The following is a 19,455-nucleotide window of genomic DNA, read 5'->3' as shown; positions in this document are numbered from 1 at the left end:
AGTGACCCATTACTGAGTCATGAGAACAATTTAGTGGGTCAGCCAGCACTGTTTTTAAGTAACCTAGGGTAGGTATCAGATGCATTTCATATTGTATAGTGTCGTTTCACGAAATGTTTGAATGTTGTAACATGTATATACTCTGTGTGTGTCCACATAAAGTGGTCCTGCCAATGTATACTTCCACCAGCAGCATCTGGTCTGCTCCACATCTGCACCAACACTCAATATTAGGCTTCTAATTTGGTTTCAGTCTGGTCAGAGTGGGACAGTTTATCATTTTGGTTTTAATTTACATTTCCCTGGTTACCACTTGAGGCAGAGAAACTTTTCCTGTTGGTGTAGGTGGATTATTTTTTTAAAAGGATAATTTGTTCTTCCACTGTAGAAACTTGACCCTTGATGTGAACCCAACCTTAACTCAAGAAGACTGCCCTTAAACTGCCTGTATTAGCTGAGAAGTGATTACTGCTATCTTGTGCTATATAATGAACAGCACTCATGTCAGCTTGAGCACAATTCACAGTAGCACTGAAAGGCATGGAATGACCCCTGGATGAGACCTTAGGCAACGTGGGATATATCCCTAAACTTTGGGATATATTCCAACACTTTTGATAATCTTCTAATTATTACTACTATTACTTTTTTTTTTTTTTGAGATGGAGTATCACTCTGTTGCCTGGAATGCAGTGGCACCATCTTGGCTCACTGCAACGTCCGCCTCCCAAGTTCAAGCAACAAGTAGCTGGGATTACACGGGCCTGCCATGTCTGGCTAATTTTTTTATTTTTAGTAGAGACAGGGTTTTACCATCTTGGCCAGGCTGGTCTTGAACTCCTGACCTTGTGATCCACCCACCTCAGCCTCCCAAAGTGCTTAAAGGCATGAGTCACCGCGTCCAACCTATTACTATTATTTTTTTGAGACAGTCTTGCTCTGTTGCCCAGGCGAGTGCAGCAGTGTGATCTCAGCTCACTGCAACCTCCACCTCCCGGGTTCAAGTGATTCTCGTGCCTTAGCCTCCCGAGTAGCTGGGATTACAGGGCGCCCACCACCACACGAGGCTAATTTTTGTATTTTTAGTAGAGATGGGGTTTTACCATGTTGGCCATGTGGGTCTCGAACTCCCGGTCTCAAGCAATACACCCGCCTCGGAGTCCCAAAGTGCTGGGATTACAGGCGTGAGCCATTGCACCCGGCCCTGAGAATCTCCTAATTATTGAACACTACTATAACATACTGATTTCTCTAACAAGATGGTCTGTTCTTTTCAAATGGCTCTATGAAAAAAAAACTTAAAAAATGTAAAAAGATAATTCGTGCAACAATTACATAAAAAAGCTGTATTGGGGAACGGATGCTAGGAATTCAATTAGGTTCATTTATTGGCCTGCATGTGCCAGCCTGTCAATGCCTATGATTCAAATTTGTGCCTCAGGAGAATCTGAAATTATCACAGGTCTGACTTAATCTTTTGGAGTTGTGTGCAAATAATCAAGACCATACATGTGAAATCTTTGAATGCCAAGTGTCTTCTGTACTTTCTTTTATTAACATCATAGTCTTTGCATCAAGATACATAGCAATGATAGCAGGTTTCTCTTTAAAGCTTAGTATTAAATATTAAATATCTTTCCCCATTTAAATTTTACATTACTCTGCCAAGAAAAAAAAAAAATTAAAACTCAAGTTACTTGAAGCCTGGACACACTTCCATGATTAGCCGGGCTAGGTAAAAGTTGGTGGCTTGCTTCTTCCTGCTCTGTAAGCAGATCCAGGCCCTAGAAAGATGGGACCAGGGTATATAATTGTTTTTGAAAAGTGTGCTACAAAAATGGATGGCCTGTTATAAGCCAGGATACAAAGTTAAGGATGGGGGTAAGGGAGGGACATTTTCTTCCAGAAAAAAAGACAGAATTTCTGAAGAGTCCCAGTCCAAAATTTTCCCAAAATGGCTGGAGGAGAGGATAAAATCTCAACATGAGTTTCAAAGTACTGTCTCTGTGAGGGGCCGGTAGATGCCTTGCTGAGGAGGGTAACTGCTAGGGGGGATGGCTGAGTCTCACCATGCCCCATCCCCAGCTAGGAGAATGGAAATGGAAAGTTTATTGCCCAGTGGGGGTGAAACTGGGCTGAAGCTTGGTTGGTACTGAATTCTCTAAGAGGTTTCTTCTGGAAACAGACAACTCAGACTCTTCCTCTCACTTCAGCAAAGAAGTTATTTTTAAAAGCACTTGGGAAGTTCCTCCTCCACCCCGCAGGTGGGAAGGCTCAGAGAAGGGTATCATCAGTACAGCCGCCTTCCAGGCCGTAACGGAATTCCTGAAGGTTGGAGACCCCATAGAAGTGGACAAAGGCTGCTGCCACCACCAGGACATGGAAAATCTGATGAGACTGGAACTGTAGGAATAAAAAAGAGAAGAGCCTTTAGGATAATGCAAGGAGGAATAAGAAACAAGTAGGAGAAAGCATTTGCTACTTCTAGTTTCTCCTTAATTAAACAAATTTGTTTTAATATCATAAAAGTGGTATAGTTTTAAAAACACAGTCCTTGTCAGAAATACACCAAAATGTTAACACTGACAATTTTCCTTCAATGTACATATATGTACCTCCACACACTATATGATCCCAGTCTCTCACCACCTTTGCCTCAGACCTTTAAATGTGGGCTGTTCATTCACCATCACAGGCCCTGCTGGAAGACTCATTTCTTACCCATATGTCAAATTTTCCAGGAAAGAAGCGCTCAGGAATTCGAGCAGCATAAAGGCCAGCTCCAGTGATGTACATCACAGCCATGAGGAAGAACCAGCCCATCTGGCCCACTGTGGTGGCCTTGACAAAGCCCTCAGCAATAGTAAAGTGCATGGTGGGCACGACGCCACTTAAGCCAAGTCCCAGGAACACGCCTGAACAGAACAGACATAAGACTGTCAGACAAGGAAAGAGCCACCACATGGAAGGCACTGCTTACTCTGAAATTTCAATGTTTATGATAATTAGCTATTTTTGGATGAACAGTACATGTTTAGGAAACTTAGTTACCAGATGGATAACACTCAGCAGATATTTCTTCTATGTCCTGAATGGGAAGAAGCTGTGTAAGTGCTTACTACCTTTTAAGGAGCACCAAGAACAAACATCTCATATTTTTCATTATCTGTTAAGGAATTTAGGTAAAAATGATATGTCAAGACCCTCTGATGTCTAATTTGGGTACAGAACTTAGATGGCAAAGGCTTCAGTTGGCTCCCAAGTCAGAGAAGCGTAGGGGAGGCTTCCTGTTAAGATCATAAAAGTCTTACATAACCGGGACTCTGACCTCCTGAGTAGACAGATATACCCAGATTAGCAGTTATCCTGTAGCTGCCGGGACACACAGATAAGGCAAGAGCAAGGGAAGAATGGGTACTTGTCTCAATACCATTACACTACACATAACTGAAGGGCAGGGACTACCTCTCCATCTTTGTAGATACCCTTGTTTAAGCACAGTGCATGGCACGTGGCTGGTGCTTGATAAATATTTCATTATTATTTTTCTTTTCTTTTCTTTTCCTTTTCTCTCTTTCTTTTCTTTTCTTTTTTCTTTCTTTCTTTTTTTTTTTTTGACATAGAGTCTTTCTTTGTTGCCCAGGCTGGAGTACAGCAGCACAATCTTGGCTCACTGCAACCTCTGCCCTCCCTGGGTTCAAGTGATTCTCCCGCCTCAGCCTCTCGAGGAGCTGGGATTACAGGCGCCTGCCACAGCGCCGACTAACTTTTATATTTTTAATAAAAACAGGGTTTTACCATGTTGGAGAGGCTAGTCTCGAACTCCTGACTTCAAGTGATCCGCCCGCCTCGGCCCCCCAAAGTGCTGGGATAACAGACATGAGCCACTGCTCCCAGACAATATTTAATTAACTGAAGGTTAAAATATAGCAGATATAAATTGTAAAGGAGATAAAGACTAGTGGTAATTGGTGGTGTTGCTGCAAGTAACGAAAGCTTAAAATAAGAGTCCAGATGAGATGAGACAACACAAAGATGTTTATGCTTGTAGCTATTACTTTGTTACCAGTGTTTATGCTCAAGGTATTTTCATTCACCAAACCAGGTATTCCATTCCCTTAGTAAAATGCCTCTGAGGGTTTTAATTTTAATCCATTGATCTGAGCTTGGGACTCAGGTCACTAAAATTACTGTGCTTGCTACATTTTTAAACTGTCACAGACCAAGTATAAGAGTAGCTATATCTGTGCTTGCAGTTAATTGACTAGCTGGGTAATGATCTGTCCTATTAGCATTCTACTGAAATAGTATGAACTGAGCTTTGAAATTGATGCTGTTTTCAAAGTTCTGAAACACAAATCAGGGCTTGGGTGGGGTTCTCAAGCTGCAAACCTTAAGGCTCAGATAGGTTTGAGCCTATTAGGCCTAAGGTCTAAATACTTTTGAGGTTTACATATGTCTTCCGACCTACCTGCTCTTGTCTGCCGGTGCTTAGGAGTGGCAAACCGGTCCCACTGCGCCACAATGATGGCAGAAATGCCCAGGACACAGACGATGGAGAGGTAGATGAGCCGTGGCTGTGGGGAGCAGTAGAAGGAATAATAGAGCCAGGGGACAAAGCTCCCCATAATTAGAAGAGCAATCCCTGAATAGTCCAGTCTAAAAAGAACCACAAAAATGAAACAAATCAGTGGGGGAAATGAATTTGTATGGCTCCTTTAACTAGCTCTTTCTGTTCTCCACCTGCTCCCAGATTGAACCATCCCCTCACTTCCCATACAATCTATCCTGTATTCTGGATTAAAATTCCACAAGGTCACTTCTATTTTACGATGGAAAAGTCTCTAAGAATCCCCATTCAAAGAACTCTATCCCTTTCCCTTACTAGTGAACAGCTGTATCTCTCCTAGTAGACACTCGAATATAGAAATTCCATCACAATCCAGCTAGTTCCCAGCATCACACTCAGGAAGGGCTTTGAAAATTCTCCTATTCTGATAGAATGAGTTCTAAAAACAAAATTCTTAAATTGGGAGTGGCACTAAGGGATACTCTAGCTTTTTCTATCTTAGTTGACTTTTTAAATGAGGAAAATGTACCCTTCTTACTGATGTTGTTAGGAAAAACAAAATAATATACCACTGTCACCACCAAAACCAATAATAACAAAAACAAGCAAACAAATAGAACCCCAGGCTCACAGCTGGGGAAGAGAGAAAGCACACGATGATGGACATCTGGAGCTTCCAGCAATGCATGGGCAGCAAAGATAAGCTTTACTTGACTGGTGGGTACGAGCACCAGCAGAATGAAGCACAGACTATTCACCACACCCTACTCTGGCTTGGGCTAATAGTAAGTTACGCTAGGAATGGGTACAAGGTCTTGGAAAGCAGCCAGTGCACTGGCACTCTAGGCCACACAAAAGATAGTACTTTTCAGGTAGAAAATATATTCCACAATTGGTCCCTCCATCTGTTGAGGAGGATGCAGTAAGTCTGTTCATTAACTGTTCAGGAGAAAAGCTTCATCACCCCACTATCCCCACAGAACAGAGAGGTTTTCCTCTGGCATATCAAGAAACCTTTAGGAGTAACATGAGCTCCTAGCACCCAGTAAGCACTGGGATCTCAAGATGTGACAACAGTGCACAGTCCTTTCCTATGGTGTTCTTTCAACTCACTTGGAAAAAGTCCGAGAGACTTTCTCTGAATGACAATAGACGGTGTGAAAGAGCCAGGAGAAGCTGAGGCAGAGCACTGCACCCAAAAAGAACATCCCAAAAACCACCTTCTCCTGTAGAGGGGCCATGAAGTACATATTTGGTCTGAGCATGGTCAAGATTCCCAAAAAGAGAAACAGCACGAAACCTGCAGGAGGGTAAAATAAAAAAAACCTGTAAGAAAAAAGGGAATGTGTACGCTTTGACGGTTGATGTTTTTGAATCAGTGAGCTAAGGGCAACATCACTAACGATCAGGGAAATAGAAATTAAAAGCACTATGAGATACCACCTTACTCCTGCAAGAAAGGCCATTATTAAGAAGTCAAAAAACAACAGATGTTGGCATGGATGTGGTGAAAGGGGAATGCTTATACACTCCTTGCGGGAATGTAAATTATAAATTAGTATAACCTTTATGGAAAAGGGTACAGAGATTCCTTAAAGAACTAAAAGTAGAGCTACTATTTGATCCACCAATCCCACTACTAGGTATCTACCCAAAGGAAAAGCAGTCATATGAAAAAGACACATGCCCATGTTATGTTTATTGTAGCACAATTCACAACTCTAAAGATATGGAACCAACCTAAGTGTCCATTGACCAATGAGTGAATAAAGAAAATGTGGTGTATGTACACCATGGAATACTACTCAGCCATAAAAACGAATGCAATAATGTCTTTTGCAGCAACCTGAATGAAGCTGAAGGCCACTATTCTAAGTGAAGTAACTTAGGAATGAAAAATCAAATACTATGTATGTTCTCACTTACAAGTGGGAGCTAAGCTATGAGTATGCAAAGGCCTACAGAGTGATATAATGGATTATGGAGACTCAGAAGCGGGAGGGTGAGATAGGGGTGTGGGATAGAAAAACTACATATTGGGTACAATGTACACTGCTCAGGTGATAGGTGCATTAAAATCTCAGAATTCACCAGTATATAATTCATCCATGTAACCAAATCCAATCCCCACCCTTTGTAGCCCAAGAGCTATTGAAAAAAAAGAAAAAATCAGAAAGCTATGAGGTTTAGCTGTGTAATTGCAGTCAAAAGTTTCAAAGAAAGTGGCACCGGTCACAGAAACCCAGACAAAAAGACCATTTTTTGAAACGTTGGCATTTTACTTTTTTTTTTTTTTTTGAGACAGAGTCTCGCTCTGTCGCCCAGGCTGGAGTGCAGTGGCCGGATCTCAGCTCACTGCAAGCTCCGCCTCCCGGGTTTACGCCATTCTCCTGCCTCAGCCTCCCCAGTAGCTGGGACTACAGGCGCCCGCCACCTCGCCCGGCTAGTTTTTTTGTACTTTTTAGTAGAGACGGGGTTTCACTGTGTTCCCCAGGATGGTCTCGATCTCCTGACCTCGTGATCCATCTGTCTTGGCCTCCCAAAGTGCTGGGATTACAGGCTTGAGCCACCGTGCCCGGCCTACATTTTACTTTTATAGTCGGAAATTATGAAGTACAGGGAATTGTCTCCACCTAGAACAGTTCTGCCAGGGATCACAAAAGAATATCTAGTCCCAATTTCTTTGGTTTCTAGGCCTTTTACTCTCAGTCTTAAAGATCAGTGATCAAGGGTCAACCAAGGTCATTAGTAGTTTAAAGGCAGAACACCAACTGTCAATGAATCCGAGCAACTCTGTTCGGCTCTATAATCCCTCGGCAGTTAGGGAGACAATGAATTCGACTTTTCCCCATCCAAACCACTCACCAAGCAGATGGGTCCAGATGTTGCCAGTTTCTGTATGGATGCGGAAGATGCTCTTGAAGCAAGCTCGAAAGGAGGGCATGGGTGGTCTGTGACCATGTAGCAGATAGTCATTGTCCTTTAGCCAGTCAGGGAGCACATCATATGGGATGACCCTCCAACGTCCCTCCCAGACCTAGAACATACACACTTTCTCTAGGTAGGGCACTAGAGAATAGTACCTTCCCCAAGGACAAGCAATGATGGAGAACCAGTCTAAGAAGATGTCAATGAGGCTCTGAATGGTCCTAAGTAGTAGTAGAGAACCAGCCTGGACTAGGAGATATCCAAGACATAGCATGAATGGGACTAGCAGAGTCCTGACTCATATTTTGACCATTAAAAAAAAAAAAAAAAATCCTGGCTGGGTGCTGCGGCTCATGCCTGTAATCCTAGCACTTTGGGAGGCTGAGGCGGGTGGATCACCTGATGTCAGGAGTTCAAGACCTGCCTGATCAACATGGTGAAAACCCTGTCTCTACTAAAAATACAAAAACTGGGCATGGTGGCAGGCACCTGTAAACCCAGCTACTTGGGAGGCCGAGGCAGGAGAATCATTTGAACCTGGGAGGCGGAGGTTGCAGTGAGTGGAGACTGCACCACTGCACTCCAGCCTGGGTGACCAAGCAAGACTCTGTACTCCAAAAAAAAAAAAAAAACCCCTTTGTCTTTGTTTTATGTTAGTTTATCTGGAGAAGTTTTAAGTAAGTGTTTCTCAACCTTTTAAGAAAATATGGTGCAACCAGGCTGGGCACAGTGGCTCCCGCCTGTAATTCCACCACTTTGAGAGGCCAAGGTGGGCGGATCACCTAAGGTTGGGAGTTCGAGACCAGCCAGACCAACATGGAGAAACCCTGTCTCTACTAAAAGTACAAAAATTAGCTGGGCGTGGTGGCACATGCCTGTAATCCCAGCTACTCGGGAGGCTGAGGCAGGAGAATGGCTTGAACCCGGACGGCAGAGGTTGCGGTGAGCTGAGATCGTGCCATTGCACCTGGGAGACAAGAGCAAAACTCCGTCTCAAAAAAAAAAAATATGGTACAACTTCCTTTAGGCTACTTGAAATCTCAAAATTGATATACTGAATAAAAACAAAACAATTATAAACATCATTTTAAAAAGCACACAGATCCCTCCTTTGCCCCTCTCCAGGAGATTCTATCTCATGTCCCATCCCTCCACCAATTAGATTCTAAGTTCTTTACTTTTTGGAGTAGGGGTTTTCACGTCTTTTTAGAGTAGGGGTTCTTAATCTAGGATCCATGCACTATGGACAGGATCCAGGGAGTAGATGGCAAATCCACTCCTTCCCAGGAGTAAAAGCTCTTCAACCCAGTGGAAGCTTGCTGGCTGGGGACATCCCAGACAGGCCTGCTGCCCTTCCTCTTCCAGGACAGAAACTCATAGGCCATACCTTGTACACAAACTCCTCCATCTTCTCCATGGCGTGGTGGGCTTGCAGGGGAAGTGTCAGTACCCGCACCTCCTCCTCTTCTTCCTGGGGCACTGGACATGTTTGCTCTTCTTCAGCCTGTGGGTGAAAAACCCCACAACAATCCAGGGAGTCATCTCATAAACTCTGCTATTCCAGAGCAGAGACCCAGAAAAACCCAAACCTAACGCCTTCTGCCCAGCCTCTTTCCTATAGAGGGTCTTGTGGTCTCTTCTCCAAAAGCATACATACTTAGTTTACAATACTAGTTAGAAATTTATTAATACTTCATAAATGCTGGAGTGAACATTCTATGCAGTGTGTAAAAGGACTCTCACAGAGACTAGCATTGGGGAAATGCAGGATTAGCATACCAGCTCTAGGTACTGAATGACATCCTTTCCTCTAGGATAGTGGTTCTCAACTTTCCTCAGTTTCCCAAAGAGTTATCTCTTCTAGGCCATTACATTTTCTTTCTTTCTTTTCTTTCTTTTTTTTTTTTTTGAGATGGAATATTCCTCTGTCACCCAGGCTGGAATACAGTGGTGCAATCTCTGTTCACTGCAACCTCCGCCTCCCAGGTTCAAGCAATTCTCATGCCTTGGCCTCCAAGTAGCTGGGATTACAGGCACCCACCACCACGCCTGCCTAATTTTTGTACTTTTAGTAGAGATGCAGTTTCACCATGTTGGCCAGACTGGAACTCCTGACCTCAAGTGATCCTCCTGTCTTGGCCTACCAAAGTGCTGGGATTACAGGCTGTGCTACCAGCCCAGCCTACATTTTCAAAACAATGAAAAAGACAGAGTTTCAGAGAGTTCCATAACAATAATTCTGTTCAGAGTTCCCTGTTCACTGACTCTAGGGATGCTGTCATGATTGAAACTTTGTATCTATAGCAGCTCCCCGGAGTACCAGGGCCTCAAAACTGGTTCCATGGAAAACAGCAGTACTGACTCCAGGGCCTAAAAGAGCACACCCAGGAGAGCACTTGCCTGTGAAAGGAAGGGAACTTTTTTCTCTCTCTCTATCCCAAGGCTCTGAATCATGTCTATAGAAAGCCTGGCAGTTCAACTCCTTTTCTGGGCTATTTCTCTCCTGTTGTTGATGGTCACTGGTAAACACATTGTCCATCTTAGATTTTGTGCTACAGCTTCCAGCCAGCCTACCCCAATGTCCATTCTCTCTCTTCCTAAGTAACAAAGTCCACAGTTTTGTTCAGGGTGGCAATGTTACTGCAATTTTACTCAGGCTGCACTTTCCAACCTCCACTGCAGCTGAATATAGCTATGTAAGTAAGTTCTGGCCTAAGTGTTATGAGGTACTTCCTGATAGTCCCTTTATTTTTGTTTTTCTGAGAGGGGGTTTCACTCTTGTTGCCCAGGCTGGAGTACAATGGCAGGATCTCAGCTCACTGCAACCTCTGCCTCCCAGGTGCAAGTGATTCTCCTGCCTCAGCCTCCCGAGTAGCTGGGATTACAGGCGACTGCCACCACACCCAGCTAATTTTTGTATTTTTTAGTAGAGATAGTCCCTTTAAAAGGGAAAGAGGTGGCCGGGCACAGTGGCTCACACTTGTAATTCCAACACTTTGGGAGGCTGAGGCAGGAGGATCACTTGAGCCTAGGAGTTTAGAAGATTAGCCTGGGCAACATGGCAAGACCTTATCTCAATAAGAATAAAAGGGAAAGAGAGGGCCTTTCTTCTCCTTTCCCTTCATGGGGGGTAGAATGTGGGTATGATGGGCAACATATTAAGAGTGATGGGGGAGCAACACAGGTGCCTGATAGTGGTAGAGTCTCCATATTAGCCCTGGATTGGTTACTTCTGAAATTCTTTTGCTTGAGAGACTTCTGTCCTGTCAAAGCTGTAAGGATTTTTGTGTGTTATATGAAGCCAAACCTAATCCTAATTGACTGCTTCCTTCATTCATTCAGATATTTACTGATTATTTATTGCACTGCAGGCCTTGTGCTAGGCACTGGCGTTACAAAGATGAGTGAATTCCCAAAAGCTTACAATGGGGAAAGCAGACAACAGATGTTTATAATAGTATGATAGAGACTCGGATAGAGACATTTCCAGAATGCAATGTTCCTCCTTTTGGACAGTGAGATCTTAAAAAAGAGAAACTGAGAGAGTTCTAAGGAGAGAAACTGAACAAGGGGATGACTCCTGGGAAGATGACTTACTTTGGTTGGGTTGGCGATTACCCGTTTGCCCTTCTCTTCTAGCAGGGGTCCTAGTTCAGCCAGTTCCACCGTGTCAGTTTCCCTGTTACTGGCAGGAGTCCCATTCCCCTGTGCCACCACAGATCCTTTGTGGGAAGACATCTGGCTGGTACCTCAATACCCTGCAGCTTCAGCTTGGGGAAAGGTTGGGGTCTCTCAGCCCCAGGGGGCAGAGATCTCCCTGTGATAGTAGACACTAAAAGCAAACACAAATATGAAGGATTGACAATTTATTCCTCTTACAGTTTCATTTCTATACTCTAATATTGAATAAGAAGCTAATCAACCCATATCCTGTCTCCAATTCTAAAGGCCAGTTAATTGCTTGAATGAAATCTATTCCTGTCCTCCCTCTTTAACGTCAGCCTTTACCCAGAACCTCACTGATCTTATAAGTAAGGCTGAAAATGTAACACCTAGTTGCTTGCTTTCAAATGATCTAAGGTTACTGCACCAAACTGTCACCACAGAAAAACAGCTACCCACCCTCAACTCACTCCCACAGGTATGGAACCATTTAGTGAGAAGAGTCTCACCTACCACTCCCAAAGCTCACTCTGCCCAAGAAAGGCCTAGCTCTGAGACTGAGGAACAAAAATATAAAGCCATCATCTGGCTGCAATTACTACACGATCATCCAGGCTTAGAAATGAATTAAATGCCAACTGAACTCAGTTGGACCTTATCTACAAATGCTTTGATAAATGTGTCATGCATACAAAAGGAACTTGGTTATGGGACAGATGCCTAGTGGTTAATTTCTCTGCGAAGTCTACTAATTCTATTATAGCATTATAGCCTGAGTTCAACCCTGGGATAACAAGCTTTCATTACAATCTGTCCCGCAAGCAAGCAAGAACTTACCTGGAAGCCGGAAGGTAAAGACAAGGAGGCAGCCCCAGTTTACCCTTTGCCACACACATACCTAATAACCAGCTCCGCAAGAACTTGTTTCAACCACCACAACCCATAATCTAAGCCCCACTCAAATGAGTATTTCAGAAACTAGAGACAGGCACACACAAAATCAGAAAAACCCAGAATTCCATTTTCTAGGAAAAATCTCAGACACTTTAGGTTTTCCTGGGTTGGACTTTCACAGTAGTCTTTAATCAGGCCTCAGGGAAATGCAAATAAAAAAAGAGGGAAAGAGGGAGAAAGTTTCCAAAGATTTCCACCATGCTGTAAATGATTAGTTCTTTCCCCACCCCTACCCCACACAAAGGACTTTATTAGTTATAGCAATAGCAGTTGCCAGAATATTAGCATTTTCTGGCATTGGTTACCCAAGCCCCACCCAAACCCAAATAACCACATTGCAATGCAGGGAGGGCCAGGTAACACCTGCGCATGGAGTGGGTTGCATTCCGGGAGAGGAAACTTAAGCTTAGGGAGCTCCAATCTTTTATATTGGGCAGCAAACATAACTTTGCTCCTGAGGGAGACACTATATCATCCATGGCTATTCACTATATACAAACATCTTTGATATCTTGTGTTAGTTCTTTTTTATCTAAGAGTAATCACAATTCCTTCTCAGGGATTATAAATCTCTTTCTCTGACTCCCTAACTCTGTCTGTCTCTCTGTCTCTCTCTCTCCCCCTCCTTCCCTCCTGGGGCTGGGACACCCTTCTTTTCCTGCCCTTGGACATCAGAAACTCCAGGTTCTCCTGCGTTGGGATTCTGGGACGTGCACCAATAGCCCCCTGGGTTCTCAGGCCTTCAGCCTTAAACTGAACCAGTTACGGACTTCCCTCGTTGTCTAGCTTGCAGATGACATACTGTGGGACTTAGTCTCCGTAATCTCATGAGCCAATTCCCCTAATAAATCCCACCTCTATCCATATGTATGTATCCTATTGGTGCTTTCTGGAGAAACACTTACTAACACATCAGGTAAGGGCAATCCTCAAGCTTCTAAACAGTCATGAGTCATGCTACGCTCAACCCACAAGCACAGCTGAAAGCAACCAGCAATTTAGTCCAAGAGAGACAAAAACAATAACTTGCTATACAGCAGACCTTTATATGGTGTCAACACATAGGCAGTTCCTCTTCCTTTAAATGTGCAAGACTCTGATGAGATGCCAGCACACAGTCATAGTGAACAATTGAGCTCAAGGAGAACAGGAAGCTGAGGGGCTCTGAAAACCTTGAGGATGGGCAACCCACATGACAGGGACACTAGGAAATCTTTCTCAATAGGCTGACCTCAAAACATATTTCCTCAAAGTGAAGTACTACTGAATCAGCACCTTTACTTAAAAAAAACATTATATCGCAAGCAAAAAACAAAAAAACAAACAAACACTTTATATCGCAAGCAAAAAACATAAATAGTTTTGGGCATCTTGGATAAATCTGAAAAGACGGGCACACTTAGCTTGCGATACTGTTGGCAGTAATTTAGATCTGACCATCAGGGCAGAAACAAAACAAAACAAAACAAAATTCTGGTTCTGAGATGCAACACACGGATCATAAGATAATAAATATACTTTATTTTGGTTAGAACCCGTTTCAAAATGAATGAATGGGGCAGATTCCAGCTTGCGAGCATATGACTTAACTTCTAGCCACTTAGATAAGGGCTTATGCACATTTTCTTGTGCTTGTGGTGGCTTCTCTTATCCCTTTCCCCAGAGTAAGTCAACACATTCATTATCTAGCAAGTGTATTTAGGAACAGCACCCTAAGGCATTCTAAGATACTGTGCAAAATACAAGTTGAACAAGTTGTAGCATTGTTTTCAAAGAGCCAGATAACATAGGTAGTTTGTCATATGCACAAAAATAAGTGATACAATTTGATTGCTCCAGGAGGGCAGTGGAGGGAGAGAACCCCTCAACTAGAACGGTCACACACTAAATTTAGTCATTTTGAGTGCTATGTAACTATTTTATTAGAGGCAATGAGAATAATATAGAGAAAATTTAAGTTGGGCAATTAGGGTCCAAAGATCATATGCAGAATCCAGCTTGGCATTCTTACTAATTTCATCATTTGATCTGAAAAGTTTTTATGCCCTTAAGTCTTCTGGTTATCATCAGCCTTTTCCCTTTTCAGTCCAACACAATTACTATTAGTTCTTCTGATTCCCTCTAGCTCCTCTATCACTAGCTCCTATATCACCTCTACACATCTTCTAGACCCAGAGTCACCAAAACCTGAGACCCCAGTTAACTCACAAACCAGCCAACAGCTACAACTCATCATACAAAATATATCATCATGCATTAAAGTACATACAATGGAGGTCAATGGAGATCATGTCATCATAGTGAGCAAAGTCCATTGTCCAGTTTGGTCTTCTAAACTGTAGTAACACAGAGACAGGAAAGGGAGAGATAGGGATCGGACGTCTGGCAAGAAAGAAGAGCAAATAATACTAGGATCTGAAAATACCACTTCTATGGGGTGGATCACTCACAAACAATGGAGAATTACAAGTGTGTTTTAGTCTATGATGTAAAATCAGAACAAACCCCTAAGGTGTTAGAATGATCCTAGGAGAGCCAACTTTCTGCCAGTTTTCTATGTCCTTATGTATTTTAGAGGAAATGCCTTTCCCCTCAAGCTTGCCACACCCAATATTGCAAATTATATTTGAGCCAAACTCGACTGAGTGCATTTTTGATGGGATTTCTTCAACTCAAGCTAATAAACTTTTACCACTAAGCTTTCCAACTGGGTAAACCTAGGATATTAGAGAGTAAAGCTGTGGAGCAGGGAGGTGTTTGTACTCCTATAAATAAGATAATCTTGTGCCAAACTTGGGGAAAAGACTGATTTTTAATCACCAGCCAGTTAGCTGGAGAGTTATTTCACTGATAGTTTTTGGAGACATTTATACTGTGAACCAATTCCCAAGTTTTCCAGGTTATAGCACACCTTTCCAGGAGGCAAAGACACAAAGTTTCTAAGAGTTTAGTTCCCGGGCCTTTAGAGAGTCTGTGGGTAGGCTCTTTCCATGCCTAGCCTGATTCTTGTGCTAAAGCAAGACCAGTCTAGCAGTATAGATAAAGAACACAGTCATCTTTCCCCTTATCTACTGTATGTTAGGGAGGATAGTTTCACAGCTTTGTTGGAGAAATATGAGTCAAAGCAAAAGCACATGTTTGAAATCACCAAACTACAGTAATAGGGCCTCAGCTCTCCTACTTGATGCCAAGCGTCCCAAAGTCTGAAGTGGAAAAACAATCTGACTTCCTTCGTAGTTCTTCCCTAACAGAAGAAGTCTTTTAAGAAAGGGTCTTGCTCGGTCATCCAGGCTGGAGTGCGGTGGTGTGATCTCAGCTCACTGCAGCCTCAACCTGCCGGACTCAAGCGATCCTCCCACCTTAGCTTTCCAAGTCTTAGTAACTGGGACTAAAGGCATGTGCCACCATGCCCAGCTAATTTTGTTTAGTTTTTGTAGAGACGAGGTCTCACTATGTTGCCCAGGCTAGTCTCGATCCCTCCAGCCTTGGCATCCCAAAGTGCTGGGATTACAGGTATGAACCACTGTGCCTGACTGAAGAGGTGTTTTTGAGCCCTAACAGACAGGCAAACTTTGCTAATGTTATGACAAAAAAAAGTGAACAGTATACAGGCATATGAAGGATTTTAACGCCAGCCCATTTTTTATTTTTTATTTTTGGAGTCAGGGTCTTGCTCCCAGTTCAGTCAGTTCCAGGCCCAGGCTGGAGTGTGTGGCATGATAATAGCTCACTGCAGCCTAGTACTCCTGGACTCAAGCAATTCTCCTGCATCAGCCTCCCAAAGTGCTGGGATTACAGGTGTGAGCCACCGCGCCCAGCCAATGCCAGCTCCCACTTTTTTTTTTTTTTTTTTTGGAGACAAGAGTCTTGCTCTATCCCCCAGGTTGGAGTGCAGTGGTACAATCTGCTCACTGCAACCTCCGCCTCCCAGGTTCAAGCAATTCATTCTCATGCCTCAGCCTCCCAAGTAGCTGGGATTACAGGCACCTGCCACCACATCCGGATAATTTTTGTATTTTTAGTAGAGACAGGGTTTCGCCATGTTGATCAGGTTGGTCTCGAACTCCTGACCTCAGGTGATCCACCTGCCTCAGTCTCCCAAAGTGCTGAGATTACAGGCATGAGTTACCATGCCTGGCCTGTGCCCCCAACATTTCTGAGCAGGAAAAAGGAATCAACTTCGAGCATGGTGAGAGGAACAAAGTCCAGGAAGTGACATTAGGGACAAATGGACATAACAACATTGATGAGTACTGACCCAACAAAAAAACCTCACCATAATTCACAAAGCTTCTAGATATAAAGATGACTGCTTATCTTACCTGTGTGATAATAAGTAGATGGGACAGGATAATGTGGTAGGAGTGATAAAGGTTTTCAGTTTGACTTTGTATTAGAAGTCAAAGGAAATTTCCTAAGGAAACAGAGAACAAATATACTGGCCTAGAAAGAAGGGCAATTTCTTAACCTTCATTAATCTGAGAATACGGATTACTTACAATATGCATGGTGTTGTGGTCAGAGAGACAAAGCAAAGAGGAGTCAGAGGGTTGAAATGGTTGTTGGCCTCTAAATGGGGGAAATAACTTTCCTAATATCATTTTACAAGGCTTAGTGCCATTATGTGCAGGAGGAATTCAAAAGAAAAGCGCAACTTTAGTTGAAGTGATCAGAAAAGTTTTGTGGAAGATTTTATGAAAGGAGCTTGATAGGTGGAGATGGAAACAGGGCATTCCAGGAGTGTATATGGTGTGAACAAGACATGAAAGAACACAGTCCCCAGGGCAGTAAACAATTCATTTTTCCAAAGAGTCCTGGAAAGGTAAAATGAGGCCAGACTGAAGAAACTGAAAATAGCCTAAAAGCCTACTTAAGGTGTTGTACTTTATAAATCAGCAATGGGGATCGGTGGATTAATGTTGCTTCCTGTTACTTTTCTGAGATTCTCTCCTACCTGCAGGCAAAGTCTTGACCACTGAGAACAGAAGGCTTTCAGATTCTACTCTACAATTAGGTATAGTTTTGCGGAGGTCTACCCTAACATGGGCCTTCACAGGTAACACTGGTTTTTATGACTGATTTCCCAAGTGCAAATTACAATATGGGTACATAAAAGTTACTCCTGGAGTAAATACACTTAGTGGCTGTAAGCCGGAACCCCGACATTGCAATCTGTTTAGCACCACCCTAAATTCCTGGCAGTATACAGATACTATACAACCTCAGGAACCGAAGTTGCACCATGGTGCCCTACCCAACTACTAGCAAAAGAGAAAAGCAGTGAACAGACCCCACTATTACTTCATTTCAGAAAAGAACCAGCCATTATAATATTCATTTGTTTTGAAGACCGCAGCCTATGTATTCTCAGCTGTATTTTCTAGTCCTTCTTCCAAATTATTTGAGGGAAGTACTATGGTTAATCTACTAAAGAACCATGGCCTCCTGGTGCTCCTCTGACATCTGAAACGGTGTAAACTGAAATTGGCCTTGTCAGTTTCCCATTCTCCCACGGAGCACCAGAGGGAAACACTTACCTATTTTCTTAAAATCGAAGGCTTGAAGACCAAAATTCTCAAACAGAAGATAGTATACATCAATCCTAGATATCTCAGCTAATGAAATTTCATTTTCCCCCAAAGTAGCTTCGATTCTGCCCCGCATTTCAGCCTTCAGGATTTCCTTAACCCTGCAGAGCGATCACCAACCTCCCTTCCCACCCCATCAAAGTGAGGGCACTGTCACGACGTGGCTTGCCAAAGGTTGTTGGTGTAGGAACCTTTGGGCTTCCCCGCCACCCCGTGCGGCTGTTCCCCGCTGAGAGGCGGTTCGCGACCTAGGCCCGCAGCACTCCCTGCCCACGCGCGGCGGCCTCGGGGCCAGGCTTAGCTCTGGCTGTCTGGTCCCGATCCCGGGAACCCATGCATCTCCACCCCGTGGGGCTAAAGGCGCAGCACTCACAAGACTGTCGGGAGTCGGGGGACAGGCGGGCACTAGCGCCCACTGCACCTAGGCCTCTTCGGAGGCGGCGCGCAGTGGGAGGGGCCGGAAATGTTTACAACCTCAACCGGCTGGACGCTGGGAGGCCGGGCGGCTCCAGGGCTGGGGCCCGGGCCCCTTGGCACTTCGGAGCGGGTTCCCCCAACGGCTGTCTCCTCCCCAGGCCTGGGTAGGGGCCCCCGGGTCCCCGCGCTCCCACCTAGTCCCCGCCCACCGCGCAGCCCCGGGGAGACTTACAGCCCGGCGGGCGGGCGGGCTCTGCTGGGGGCCGCGGTCCCCCGCGCTACATCCCGCGGCGCTGGAGGCGGCCTGCGGCCGAGCGGCCCCGATCTTCAGCGCCCTCCCCGCGCCGGAAGGGGCGCGCGACCGCCCGCGTCACCTCCGCAGTCGCGTCACCTCCTCGCGGGCTCTGCCTCGCCCGTCCAATCCCAGGCCTTCTCGCGGAGTCCCAATCACAGGCCCGCGCCCGCCGGCCACACCTCCCGCCCGGAGCCCAGCTCTGCCGCCCCGCCTTCCCTGCCGCCTGCCCACCCCCTCCGCCGCGGCCAGGTAACCTCCACCCGCCCTGGGCTTGCGGTCGCTCGTCCGATTCCACACTCCACCTCGTTCCACTTCGTTATCGCAGCCTGAAGTGCGTGATGGAGAAGGAATTTCAGAGAATGAGGCCGAACGTCGGGAGGGAATACTGAATTTTCTACCATACACCTTGTCTCTCATCTCCTCTGTCCCCAAGGCTAGTCTTTTCATCTCTGAAACACTTCTTAATCCCTTCTTCAACCGCACAGTCCCTCCCTCCCACAAACTACTGAGCGCCTACCATCTGCCAGGCCCTGGGCTAGACCTCAGTCTGCCTCCTGTTATTTTCTTGTCAGAGAGCGGAATTGTTTCTAACCACTCTTGCTGGTGAACCCGTGCCCCCGCTCCTGCTCCTACAGGCACCCAGAGTGCAGATCGGGGAGACGACATAGGGTATAGTACAGCTCTTGTCTGAACCACACAACACAGAAGGGGATTTCAGGGTCTGCCATTTTCTCATTTCTCCCAAGAATGAAATAGTATTATTTTATTCCCACTTTTCAGATGACGTCACTATCATTTGGAGGGGTTCAGTAATGTGCTCAAGGTCACAGACTGGCCAGGGACAGAAGCTTGGCTCTATGTGACTCTAGAGCCCACGCTCTGGAGCCCCAGACACAGCAATACACAGTTGCTGAAAAGCAGAAAAGCAATGTCGATCTTCCTCTTGTGAGCGAACCTTCAACTCACAGGATTATTATAAGGATTAAATTATGTGATATAGATAGAGTACTTGGCACAGTACCTCGATATGGCTGTTAACT

The 19,455-nt window shown here is 44.7% G+C and overlaps 2 protein-coding genes across 4 annotated transcripts in view; one reads left to right on the top strand and one right to left on the bottom strand.

Annotated features, from left to right (window-relative positions):
* TMEM183A (transmembrane protein 183A) overlaps window positions 1-19,455 on the top strand; it is a 604,310-nt gene that overhangs the window by 467,642 nt on the left and 117,213 nt on the right. The window lies entirely within an intron of this gene.
* On the bottom strand, window positions 1,520-18,469 carry ADIPOR1 (adiponectin receptor 1). Of its 3 annotated transcripts, none has more exons than XM_050764173.1 (8): window positions 18,353-18,469; window positions 11,096-11,330; window positions 8,886-9,002; window positions 7,436-7,607; window positions 5,684-5,870; window positions 4,472-4,659; window positions 2,722-2,915; window positions 1,520-2,403 (listed from the first exon to the last, which is right to left on the bottom strand). In XM_050764173.1, the coding sequence occupies exons 2-8, from the start codon at window positions 11,234-11,236 to the stop codon at window positions 2,275-2,277; spliced, it is 1,128 nt and encodes a 375-aa protein (XP_050620130.1). In that variant the 5' UTR covers window positions 11,237-11,330; window positions 18,353-18,469; the 3' UTR covers window positions 1,520-2,274. The 3 variants fall into 3 exon arrangements, with proteins under 3 accessions (XP_050620130.1, XP_050620141.1, XP_050620120.1); XM_050764184.1 differs by lacking the exon at window positions 18,353-18,469 and adding an exon at window positions 18,077-18,152; XM_050764163.1 differs by lacking the exon at window positions 18,353-18,469 and adding an exon at window positions 14,385-14,492.

This window comes from Macaca thibetana, chromosome 1 (genome assembly GCF_024542745.1).
Source record: "Macaca thibetana thibetana isolate TM-01 chromosome 1, ASM2454274v1, whole genome shotgun sequence".
Taxonomy (NCBI): domain Eukaryota; kingdom Metazoa; phylum Chordata; class Mammalia; order Primates; family Cercopithecidae; genus Macaca; species Macaca thibetana.
The sequence above is the reverse complement of the archived record's forward strand: the minus strand, read 5'-3'. Positions and strand labels throughout refer to the sequence as shown.